At 40.5% G+C, this 13,154-nt stretch overlaps 1 protein-coding gene across 1 annotated transcript in view; it reads right to left on the bottom strand.

Annotated features, from left to right (window-relative positions):
- Positions 1 to 1,040: 1,040 nt before the first annotated feature.
- MANBA (mannosidase beta) overlaps positions 1,041 to 13,154 on the bottom strand; it is a 50,096-nt gene continuing 37,982 nt past the window's right edge. Inside the window, exons 15-17 of the mRNA XM_074147580.1 lie at positions 7,259 to 7,401; positions 4,732 to 4,989; positions 1,041 to 2,484 (exon numbers count right to left, since the gene is read on the bottom strand). Of these exons, the coding sequence (XP_074003681.1) occupies positions 2,260 to 2,484; positions 4,732 to 4,989; positions 7,259 to 7,401 (626 nt within the window). The 3' untranslated portion in view covers positions 1,041 to 2,259. The remainder of the gene's footprint in view (positions 2,485 to 4,731; positions 4,990 to 7,258; positions 7,402 to 13,154) is intronic.

The following is a 13,154-nucleotide window of genomic DNA, read 5'->3' as shown; positions in this document are numbered from 1 at the left end:
ATTTATATATATACATATTTATTCCATATATTTCCATATATATTCTTTTCTCCACATTTTTTCATCCTTACCTTATATTGGCTCTGTTGCTGCTTTAACTCCACTTTGATTCCAGTTTGACAAAACTGAAGGATTTGTCTTGTGTTGTTGGCCCAGGATGCCTCACAGATAACTTGTAGATTCCTTTATCAATGTCTGCATTTTCTAACTGTTAAGTTTTATTCATGACTGTAATTTTCCCTATTTATTTTATGTAACCTATAAACATTGTCACATAGACATACATATTTTGATTGCTTTCATGTTTTCTTTCAACTAGGACACGTTTTGAATCAGAAAAGCCCTCCTATGCAACTGCAGTTAGTTGTTTTGGTGACCTAATAAAGCATTTGTAAGCAACTCCCATTTATCATTTCCCTTTCATCTTTAAGTTTTTCCTCTTGATCAGGACTACATCAGTTTTGGTTAACGCCTAAGTCAAAAAAACACCAGAGATTGCCGAGCATCAGCCAATATGCTCATCTCTTCGCCCATTAAAACTGTGATCATTGCAAAAAACCAATCCCCAAGTTCTCTAACTGACTAAAGGAACACGCAGCCGCTCTCCCCACATGTGCTCCAGACCTCCAGCACCACCAGCAAACATCACCCACGTGGTGCTTTTACGATGAAGGAGGACATCACGAGTAGAAATTGTTCAAACACCTACTGTGAAGTGCTGATACTGCTAGATGCTTTGCAAGAAAATTAATACTTGCTTGGACTGTGAGAGGATCCTCGTAGAACCCCAGCAAGATCCCAGCGGTATTTCAATCACCGTCTAACAGACAAGCCCAACATTTAGCAACTTGCCCACGGTACAGACCGGTGGCCTGAATTTCCTGACAGCCAAATGCTCAGGCTTCCAGCTCCACAGGCTACAGTAGTACCCCCCGCCACGCTGAAGCAAGCTTATTTTCTTTGTATCAAATGCCAAAGTGAGATAACATTTCTACGGGAAACCTAGACATTTTTAAGAGCGACTCACTCAGAAACAAAATAGAAGGTCAAGCACTGTTATTTTGTATGGGCTAAGGAGTACAGTGTGCCACCAGATCTAATCACGTGTCAACAGTGTCTTCTATGGGAACCCACACACAAAGAAGCAAAATTAAGATGTTGATGTTTTCCTTTGTTGGATAGAGGAGGACCTGTGTGGAGCACGGGGCCACTCATGAGAAATACCAGGAGGTAACAGTACAGCTGGGCAGCAATGTCTGAGTGAGACCAGCCGCCCCCGCACCATGCGTCTTACTGGAGAAGCAGCAGTCACTTGTAACTCTGTGGTCCTCTCACATGACCATTTCTTCTCTGTACTGCCTCCTTTCTCTTCTCACCTTTAGTTGACTCTTCTCCCCGTTCCTTTTCCCCACAGCCAGGCACATCTCATATTATGCCACATTATGCAGGATCCCACGCAACAGCAAAGGTTTGTGACTGCACCTGCAGCTCTCTGGGATAGTCAAAGCTAGATGCAGAGCTCTCACGGTTATTGCTCGTGTTGCATGAAAAGAGAGAAGAAAACAAGTCTCGTGCTCAATTCCCCTTTCAGAAGGGGGAACAAATCTGCCCGATGTCTGACTGGACAGCCCAGGTTTCATGTCTATTTGTAAGCCTATCTTGCAGGAGGCAGGCAGGATACCCGATGGAGTGACAGCCGCATATGTGAAAGGGCAGGACTAGTGCTCTCCCAATTTGGGTGTAGATAGAGCAAACAACTCCAAGAGGAGCATACCTGTGAAGGTGGTCCCAGCTTCACTCTCTGCCCTTCTCCCTTGCCCCCAGCATACTTTGCCGTTATCCTATGATGAATTTCCACTTGTGGCATAGTGGAACTGGAAAAAATATGGATTTTTACAACCATAGTCTGGAGGCGCATATTTGTGTTGCCTCTTGGGATGAATTCACAACTCCAGCCTCATGTGAACTGGAGAACTTAGACTAGCTCTCTTGCACCCACTCACCCCTCCTATTTTATAAACGGGATTATTATTCTCATTACCCAAGAAAGCCTTAGTTTCAATACACCACATACATTATATGCAAGCTTTGCTCTTCATATCTTTACATCGAACCAGCAGTTAAAATTCACACATGACAGGAATAGACAGTATGCTCTCCAGTTAGCTCAAATGGTACGTCACTTCAACTTCAGTCAAATTCTTCTCATTTTTTCCCTCCTCCTTTTTCACTCCTTATCTAGAAGGAAATGAAGTATCCTCAGACAACGTCCACCAGAGAGGTCAAGGTTAGTGACTTTTCTAGTTCTTCAACACTGGTAGATTCCCAAGGATAAAACACAACCACTTTCTTCTTTTCAGTCATGAGGAAACCATTATCACTAAATCTGCCTTTTATACTCCCTACATCCAGAGAAACAAAAGGAGCAATTGCAGTGGTCTGAAGAACAAATATATAAACGTCATCTTGTTGGGATACAGAGGCCTGCAAGAGAAATAAAATAAATAAATAAATAAAAGAAAATGTACATGTTAAAGAAGAACCCAGTTACACTCAAACTGGGAAAGACCTGCATGTTAGTAAAGCAGACTGACCAACCACATTCGATCAAAATTACTGTCTCTTCTGGAACAAAAGGTTGAACCAACAGGATTCATATCCAAGACTCATGCAAAATATAGCCTTCCTACAGAGTACTACAGATTGTGATAAAATGCCATGAAGTGTTATCATTCTACCATCTTCTTATGAAAAATAACTGAATAAATGGTAATCTGACTTGTACATAGTACTAGTATCCTATACTTACTGCAGTGAAAGAGATTTGTCCTTTCACCAACACACTTCACTCGACCTATAAATTCACAATTACTAAAGTCTCTGGACTTTCTGATTACATCGGCAACAGAAATACACAGAAGCAAAAGACAGTAAAAATCACAGTAACATAGGAGGTCACCTCATCTTAATGGAACATGGCAGTGAAGTCCTTACACTGCATTTAGAAGGTAGCCATGTTGTGAAATATCAGAACAAGGTATAATGTTTTATATTAAGTTCTATCAGTAGATAATCTCAGAGACACTTAAAAGAACAACCAGGATGAATTTTCATGCAGCATTCCCCATTCACCATCATGAAATATTATGCTACATCATTTTCAAATACCAACTAACTATTTATAAAAAGCAGACAAATTACGTTAAGTGCAGAAATCATGTCCTGCTTAAAAGAAAAACACCACTATTCATTTTTAAGAAAATGTGTACATCCTTTACAGTTTGTGTTTTCTGAAGAACACAAAAGTCTTGGTGTGTTTTAAAAGCAATGCTATGCAGAGCAGTGCTTTGATTAGCAATGTATTTGAAAGTCTAGTTAGTTTATTAGTAACTATGTATAGAAGCACCAGCTTCTAACAAAACAGAGTCATTTTTTTAAATCACAGCTGCATACTTTCTTAAAATAACCGCTTTGCATTTATCCTTGCTAGCTGTCCTTATTAGTACTGCGGAGACAGCACAGCCATGGGAAAAAGGAGTGAAATTTCCCAACGATGCTCCAGTTACAGAGCTTTTATTATTGATGATGTCATCCACAAAAAAACCCAGCATGACTCAGACTCCGGATTGTGCCACCGGCTGAAAAAAAAAAAAAGAAAAAATAAAACCAGGCTGATTTATTTCCTTGGTATACTCAGGAGGTAGGCCATGCTGCTGTGAAAGAGATAAGAGGAGATAATCTGGCCCCTTTTTTTTTTTTTTGTAAAGCAATTATGCTGGTCCAGATTCAAAGAGATTAAAGATCTCTATTCCCCCCTTGTTTAGTTGAGGTCCAAAAAGCAAAACTGCAGCTCGGAAGCCAAATGTGAGAACGCAGGGGTCCCCATCCTGCCAATTTGCTGATTAAGAATTTTGCAATAAGATTTACGTGCTAAGAGGCGAGGCTCAACAAAATGTGTGCGCGCACACACACACACAAGGCATGCTTGATCTCTATATACAGAGCACGCTTGCCAGGAGCAGAAGAAATCTAGGGAAAAGCAGCAAATGGACTAAATGATAATGTTATACAACACTGATGCTTTCTGTGCCTGTTCAGAAGACGGACACACTTGCCAGATATTAAGAAATAAACACTATTATGCAAATTAGAACCCTTAGCTGGAGGGCAGGGATTTGCAGAAGGAGGAAAGAAGCATGCAATATTGCATGTTAGCAATGGTACATTGATCTGGGAGTTTGAGCTCTTCAAGGGGACATACTGCTGACAGTAACACACTCCACACTCAACTGAACTACCATCACCTTGGTACTGACATACAGTACTGTCTGCTAGCCTCAATGCTCGTCATGATGCTATTTGCTATCTAGGGACAAAAAGAATGAATGGAGCAATGGTGCTGCAGCCAGGTGAAAGACAGTCAAAACAAATGAAATGGAGACTTCATTATTTAAAACAAAACCCAAACAAAAAAACTGCCACAAAAAAAAAAACCAACCAACAAACCACGCCAAAACCAAACCACAAGTCTTATTTAGATATGCATATACTGGCACCAAAAAAAAAAAAAAAAAAAAAAAATCTGATTTTGAACTCAACATAGAAGCTACAATTGCAACAGCTAAGGAGAAAGAACATTCAGTGGAATTAGACACTGGATAGCAGGCAAACAACTCAAACCAGTAAGATTAGCAAAACAAAATACAGTAATTTAGCATGACTGATGCTTACACTAAGCTGGGACTTTTGTAATCCTACAGCATCCTTTAGTGATGAAAGGAAGTGATGGTTCGTAGGACTCTGGAGCCCACCTTCTCCCACAAGACAGAAAGTAATAACGCAGCTTTTCCTGGTGCAATTTCTGCATCTTTCCAGAAGGTCATTTATGGACTCCTTGTAGATCGGGACAGCACTTTGTGCTTTAACGGTCACACCATCTTTGGCAAGGGTGCATACTGGCTCCAAAGAACTCCAGGCGTGGACAACAACCTATTGAGCATGTTGAGAGAGCACAAAGCTTAGCAGAAAAGTTACATCTGCGAAAACAGCCCAGCATCCTAGGTTTCAGATTGCTCATTGCAAGAGATGTTCTCCTGACAGTACCAGCTGATTTCCACCTAGCAAGAAACTCCACAAAGACCTAAACAATCGATATGGCATAATAATTAGATCATTATATAAACCTAACAAGAACTCTGTTTCAAACAGTCTGGATCTGTTACTGTTCTTGATCTGCAAAGCTTTTTGTTTTCTCCAGGCTCCTCAAGAGAAGGGCGGGGGGGGTGCCAAATCCTGCCAAGGGAGTGCTGGGAAATGGAATTAGTAAGCGACTAATTTGTTGATTCTTTTTCCTCCCCTCCCTGATTAAAAATAGACAAACAAAGGATTTTCTTGAGATTGCTCAGTGTTATCTGATGTAACCCAACTGGGTAATCTAGAGCTTCTGCACAATCACAGAAGCAAGCTGCATTATTTTAAAAGGGATTATGGAAGTTATATTAATATAGTAAAAGACATTCCCAGAGATCATATATGTATTACAAATGCACCCTTATGTTAAAAACAAAACAAAACAAAAAACAACAAAAAAACCCCAAAAAATCCCCCAAAAAACCCAACAACAAAACACACAACCCCAAGGCATAATTTGGAAGACAGGCACTTAATGAGAATTACAGCATTCTGTCTCTTCATAAATTTTACGTTATTTTTGACCTTAACAGGGTTAACAGGGGATTGCAGTCGGGAACAGATCTTAACTCCTTTCAAAAGTTTTAAGTTCCAAATTTTCTAAAATTGCGAAATACAGTATTCATCGGAACTACCCTACTGCCAATGCTTCTCTGACGTTATCAGAAGATCTGAATTTAAGCCTATTACAATAACTCAGACCAGAAATAAACAATTTCATTAAGCGCAGTCTTACTCTAAGTACTGACTATCCAGAAATTGCAACCATTTTCTATACTATCTATTATTATGTATAAGTAACCTTATAAATCTGAAAATTCATGGCAGCCCACCAGACAGAGCAGTGAACTAGGACTTGACTCATTCCAAGTCTCTAGGTCTATTTTTCCATCCTTCCCAGCTTAGTCACCTGGGATGCCCTTTACGTCAGGAATTGTATGTCATAGAGCAAAATGGCCCCTAAATTCATTTGGGATCTGGTTGCCATATGATTAACAGAAACAAAATGTAACAAAGACAAGACTGTGTTTTAGAGGACAACTCAGCAGCCCAAATACCACCTAAGAAATCCTATCAGTTTCTATAGCATTATCAGAAAACAATTAAGGCATCAATTGTAAAACAGTGACATTGCATAGGTGACCTTACCATTAAAGTACACCTAGATTTCTGTTGATATTTCAGAAAAACATCTGGTTCTCTTTCCCAAAGCAGTGTAGTTTGGGTACTGGTACAATTTGAGTAATGGTACAATCCATGGGCTACAAAGACGATTAAGGGCCTGGAGCATCTCTCTTACGAGGAGAGGCTGAGGGACTTGGGTCTTTTTAGTCTAGAGAAGAGAAGACTGAGGGGGAATCTGATCAATGATTATAAATACTTAAAGGGAGGGTGCCAAGAGGATGGCGCCGGTCTTTTTTCAGTGGTGCTCAGGGACAGGACAAGAGGAAATGAGCACAAACTTGAATATAAGAAGTTCCACCTAAACATGAGGAGGAACTTCTTCACTTTGAGGGTGGCAGAGCCCTGGAACAGGCTGCCCAGGGAGGTGGTGGAGTCTCCTTCTCTGGAGACATTCAAAACCCGCCTGGACACATTCCTGTGCAACCTGCTCTAGGTGGACCTGCTTTGGCAGGGGTGTTGGACTAGATGATCTCCAGAGGTCCCTTCCAACCCCATATGATTCTGTGATCCTTTCCCCCCACAAATACCTAGTCAGTTAATCTAGTTCTAATACCCAGGGAATGGTTTTGTCAAGTAGCAAGGTACCATTTTTCACACTTTGTTCTATTTAACCATCAGTCCCTTTAAGATTTCAACAGAATAGTTAATTTCAGGCCTATGCCTGCCGGCTGTAAGCAAGGCAATTGATTCCTTCTTCTGTGAAACAGTACATACCACTATAATAAAGGACAGTGTTGCCCCTAAGAAGATTAAAGACAAGAATTGCACCTCATCGTGTTTGAGCATGGACTTAGCGAAGCTTGTCTATATGAAGAGGTGCTCATTTCAGCTTCTGACATTTTTGTGGGAGGGATACAAGAGTGATGAGAGAGTTGTCACTTACCCTCAAAGTCAGCTTGTGGTCCACATGAAGATCTGAGACACCATAAATGTACAACACACCTTTGTCTTCGTAGGCCACGGGCAGCAGCGGTGCAAAGAAGTTCTGGGCAAAATAATGAAGCAGTTTCCACTTACCACCGTACTCTGAAAAGGGTTAAAAGGAAGAAAGATTCAGATTGAATGCAGGATTGCCTTGACATATAATGCCTTCTTGTTCTCTCTGGTCCTGCTATGGCTCTACAATTTCCCCCTCCACCCTTTTTCATCTCTAAGTGCAGAGAATGACTGATGTTACTCTTGTTTTCTTCCAGACTGCTCTGGAAGCAATTTGATGCTCTTTCAAGCTTTTCTTTGAGCTTCTTTAAAAGGTCACATTTTATAAGTGTTGGTCCTATCATTGCTATGCTGTCATTCAGTTAAAGAAAGCCTTAAACACAAGTGACATTAAGAAAAATGACACAGTTAACTACACATTAAGCTAGCAGCTGGAGCATCTACATTTTTGAGAATCCAGACAAACAGGCTGGCATTGGTGGCATTGCCACAAACTACCACCACTGTAAAGAGACAATAGAGTCTGACTTTTGGTGCTTATACAAAGTGCTCTCTTCCCCTTTTTCAGTCGTACTCTTTCAGTTCTTCCTCAAGTTCTCAAACCAAAGACAGCTCTAAGTTAGGCAAAAAGAATTTGCCAAGATGTAGAGATTAAAACACTTACTTTATGGGAGTTAGTATACATGATGTAGACATGTGCCAATCAGTTTGCTTTGCCTCTTTAATGGAAAGCTGTACCTCCTTACCTTTAATACTTTGAAAGTCTGCCATTAACAAACTGGAAAAGCCATCAAAGGTTGTGTCATAGAGTAGTTTGAGTTGGAAGGAACCTTTGAAAATCATCTAGCGGCCCCCTCTCACCCCCTGCAATAAGCAGGGACATCTTCAACTAGATCAGGTTGCTCAAAGCCCCGTCCAACCTGACCTGGAATGTTTCCAGGGATGGGACATCTACCCCCTCTCTGGGCAACCTGCCCCAGTGTTTCACTGCCCTCATTGTAAAAAATTTCTTCGTTATATCCAGTCTGAATCTGCCCTCTTTCAGTTTAAAACCATTACCCCTTGTCCTATCTCTACAGACCTCCTAAAAAGTTTGTCCCCATCTTTCCTCTAGGCCCCCTTTAGCTACTGAAAGGCCACAATAAGGTCTCCCCAGAGCCTTCTCTTCTCCAGGCTGAACAATCTCAACTCTCTCAGCCTGTCCTCGTAGGAGAGGTGTTCCAGCCCCCTGATCATTTTTGTGGCCCTCCTCTGGACACACTCCAACAGGTGCGTGTCTTTCCTGTGCTGAGGACTCTAGAGCTGGACACAGTACTTCAGGTGGGGTCTCATGAGAGCGAAGTAGAAGTTTTCATTCCTGTTTCTGGCTCTTTGTTTTATACGACAGGTTTTAAATCCTTGGATTATTTCCAGTGATATCTTTTTGTTGTAACTAATTACCTGTCTGTGTTTTGGTGCTTATACAAAGCTCTTAGCTCTTTCAAACATTTCATAACTAAGAACTTCATCCAGAGTGATGTAGTCTTTAAAGGATGTTTTTGTGGCTTTCACAGGCAGACCTGAACATGCTCCACCTGCACTTAACATAGACATGAATGAACTTTGTGGACAGCAAAGTGCATTAGCTCCAGCTTAGCACCTTGCACATCACCTTGTTTTCAGCAAGATCACAACCAGCGAGCTTGGAGAACAGACAAGAAAAGCTCATATCTACTGGAAAACCCATACAAAATTCAACTGTGCTATAAGATCAGGTTGTTGCCAACAAAACACCACTGGCGCTCAAGATAATAGCACTGAAGCAAACTGAAGAGATGAAGCCTGAACCAAAACTTCAGGAGAGCCTGCTGAGTTTCTTCAAAACAGACTGATGATAAACTGATGAATATAGCATTTTGGTGTTGTTCAGTATATGAACGAAGCCATGTTCTTGCATTCCAAGGACAACTCCCAGCAGAAAACGTTGGTGGTCTAGAGGACAATTCTGCCAAAACTAAGGAGTGCTAACAAATTACTTTTCAGGGTCTTGAAACTTGAGAAGAGATTTGGACTGGGGATGGATTATCTGAAACAGCAGAAACTGTGGAGCAGCATCTGATTTAAAAAATAAAAGCAATGGGCCTTGTATGGGAAATGGGCCTGCACCTAACCTCAGGCTTTGGGAGGGGCTGAACTCTCTGAAGCCCTCAGGACTGCCACAAGACTCTCGGGAATTTCAATTGTCACTGCAGGCCTCAGACAGAGCCCACCATGAGCTCAGACAAGTTACCCAGCATGGGCTGAGGTTTCAGTGCCGGCCGGCTTGGATTTTTTTCCTCAGCTTAATATACAAGGTAAAAATGTAGGCTTCAACTGTCTTAAATATGAAAATTAATAATGCAATTGAAGTAGAGCTGGTTTTGTTATTGAGTGTAATATAAACTCCCATTTCTCTTCAAAAGGGCCCTACTCTCAATTTCTGCTGTGCCTTGATTTCCAACTGGTTTACGTAACCACATTGCAGTGGTTACTGGAGGGAAAAAGAGACAGTTTGCTACCTAGGCAGCAGATGCAGAGATCCTCAAGCAACCTGTACAGTGGAGAAAACAACTCAGACTAAACTTGGCATTATGCTTCTACAGGGAAAAACGAACAAACCAAAAAACCCAACCAACAAACAAAAGCAAACAAATCACACACTTAAAAGTTTGTACCATTTCAAAACTCACCCTAGGGCTCAACTACTACAGCTATTGTTCCAGGATGTTTGCAAACATCGCTAGTCTGCTTACCTTGAATCAAAGATAACTTTTCCAGCAACAGGATCTTGATAATGCAATTGTCAAAGTAACTTCAGACAGCACAGAAAACTGAGGTTCAATGATAAAAAAAAAAAAAAAGCCACATTCTTCAGCTCATCTGTTGTCTTGATTTCTTTAAGACTAGAGTCACATTTCTTGATTTAAAAATAGCCAAGTTCACATAAAATACTCCCCCTATCCCAAAAATGGATGTAAGAAATCTGGAGATCAGGTAGCTATCGTGAGAAATCTCTGGGCTTAAACTTTCCTGTTACAGACATGCAAGCCCAAAGGCAACAGTCAGAAGTTATTTAAAACAGCCTTGGGGTGGTTCCCTCCTCCGCCCCCCACATTTAAATGAACTCTTAAAGAAATCCAATTTTTAAATTTTTAATTCTTAAAGAAATCCCCGTTTTTTTCCTGTTAATAACATGGGGTCTGCATTCTCTGCAGTATCAAACTTCAGAATAGGAAACTAAAATTAGGTTTGTAACGAGACCCCAGTACCCTTTTTTCTGACTCTTCCCCGAAGCCTTCCACACTGACAGCGGGAGCGAGAGCAAACAGTTCTCCCTGGAGCAGATTTTAAATTAATCACTTCACACCATTAAAGGCAACCTGAGAAACATGCTGCTAGTCTTTCCTCACCTCAGTCTCTTGAATTTAGATCTATTATATCCCACAATAGCCTGTGGTTTCAGCTCACTAGGGGCTCTAAATATTGAACCTGCAATAAAAGCCAGTTATCTGTTCAAGGGAATCTCATGACAACCGAGTTGGGTACCTCAAGGTGACACTTGTGTGGGAGTGAGGTAAACAGCCATGTACATCACAGTGCTCTTCACCAAAATACACTGCATAGATGCTAAAGCATGCAACATGGCACAACTGGCTCCACAACTAGGCGCTAACAAGCAAAACCCAGTTGTGGTAAAAGCTGTTTAGTTCTGAACTGAAGGCAGACTTACTACCACAGGAGTGCTGTACTGTATTTTCATTCAATCCCAAGCAAACATCTCAAAGGTAAGTTAAAAGAAGAAACATTTCCTACCTTTTTCCCTCCCCACTTCGTGAGGACACACTTCCACATTGTATGGGAAATTATGTAAGCCCCTCCATGGCTCTCTTAAATAACAGATTTAAATAAGAAGCACTCATTGGTGATAGTACTGTGCCATCTAACAAGATGCAGAAACGTGTTTTTGAAGTGCAAATAAAACTAATTTCTCTGAAGTTTTGCATAATTTCAGCCATTAGCATTTCAAAAATCCCTCTACCACACTGCCTAATTAAATGAATATTAAACCTTTCCTCATTCCACTGAGGGAATAGAACAAAACAAAGGGACAGCTGTATCTCTGCTTGAGCTTCTTTTCTGTAAACTAACTTCAACAACATATGAATAATTCAAGTATTTGATATATTTTCTACAATGATGTCAGCTCTGTACTTAAAAAGGCATTTATGGTCTCCACCATCACTTCATTCATCAATACACCTGTCTTTACAAAGACACGTTTTTCCAAACATTTCTTTCTCTTGAGGCCCTTAAAGCCTAAGAGCATCAGCCATTGCTAGAATCATAAAAATGAACATTGGGATATTCCATTTCCTAATACAAGTCTAGGAAGTCCAGAAAAATGAGCGTTATAGTTGAACCGCTGCCTTAACATTTAAATAAAATAGCCTGTTTCTTCTACTGGTTTGTTTTCCTTTGTTGGCCGCAGTTACTTTGCTAGGATGAATGAAGGGGAAAAAAAAAAAAAAAAAGAGAACACAAAGAAAAAGGGAGAGGGACAAACATCTCCCACAGAAAGAGGGGGAGGATAGGGTAGGCTAATTACTTTTTTTTAAAGCAAGGCCAAATGGCATTTTATTCTAAGGACAGATCAAGAACTTCACACTAAGTCTTAGCTCTTTCTAGTTCACTCATATTTCTTCACACATGAAATTCTTAAAGAAATACTTTCAAAAACACAATCTATGAAAAATAACTTAAATTGAAAGAGAATCTACCCAAGTCCTATACAGCTGCCATAGAACAGCTTCTCCATTTCAAAGTGACTTCTGGAAAAAAAAAATGTTTGCAACACAAAGCGCAGCCATTTCCCTCATACCACACATTCCTCCCCGATTTTTTACTAAGTGACTTTTCTCTTTATATGTCCAATTACTGCATTTTTGTGATCTAAAAGGAAAAATTATATATAATATATAAGGAGAGGTCATGTGTGTAAACAGCTTACTAGCAGAATATTTAGTCACAAGGAGTGATTCACCTCACCTGACACTGTTAGACACCAAATCTCAAGTAGTCATATTCTCCTATAAAGAGCTTCTCAGAAGCTATGCTGGGTGAGAGGTGTCATGAAGTTCTATGACAATCAAATTCAGCATGCAGAAGATAATTCATCCCGCTTATTAGACAGCTAAGGACACAATGAATCACACTCTGGAGATAACCATCTCTCTCCCAGCTGACTACAGAATAACTCTAGATGGCTAGCCTTTACAGGCTAAATCTCATCCTCCTCAGAGCAGGATCACAGTTTTGTAGGGGTTTTTTTGACAGAGCACTACCACCTACTGAAGGGAGAGGTTTCAATCATTTTACCATGGAGGGGGACAGGGGGAATAAAATCACCCAAATTTGTTGGGATTATGGAAAGTATAATTATACATGGGTGCTTCTTCTTACCCTCCTATCCCGCTAGCACCCTCTCTGTCCATTCTCACCCAGGGTGGCTTAGGTACATACACACAGGACAGGAACGGAATTCCTTAAAAGTTTCCAATTTTAAAAGAACTAATTTTTCTAATTTTAGAAGAATTAAGCTTGCAAAAAAATGCAAAATTTCTCTGGAAATCTTAGATGATATATCACAGAGTTTCTGGAAGATCCAGCTGCACATAAGAAAAGCAGGGCTAATTGAAAGTTTACCCCACAAGGGCGTTGTGCCCTCAAATCTTAAGCGTTGCTGCTTTCTAATATGCAACTTTGTCTGGCTTCAATGATATTTTTTCTTTGGGAGAAATTAGAATAGTGCTTAAATGGAAAAAAAA

The sequence above is a fragment of the Numenius arquata genome, chromosome 5 (genome assembly GCF_964106895.1).
Source record: "Numenius arquata chromosome 5, bNumArq3.hap1.1, whole genome shotgun sequence".
Classification (NCBI taxonomy): domain Eukaryota; kingdom Metazoa; phylum Chordata; class Aves; order Charadriiformes; family Scolopacidae; genus Numenius; species Numenius arquata.
This window is presented reverse-complemented; position numbering and strand designations above follow the sequence as displayed.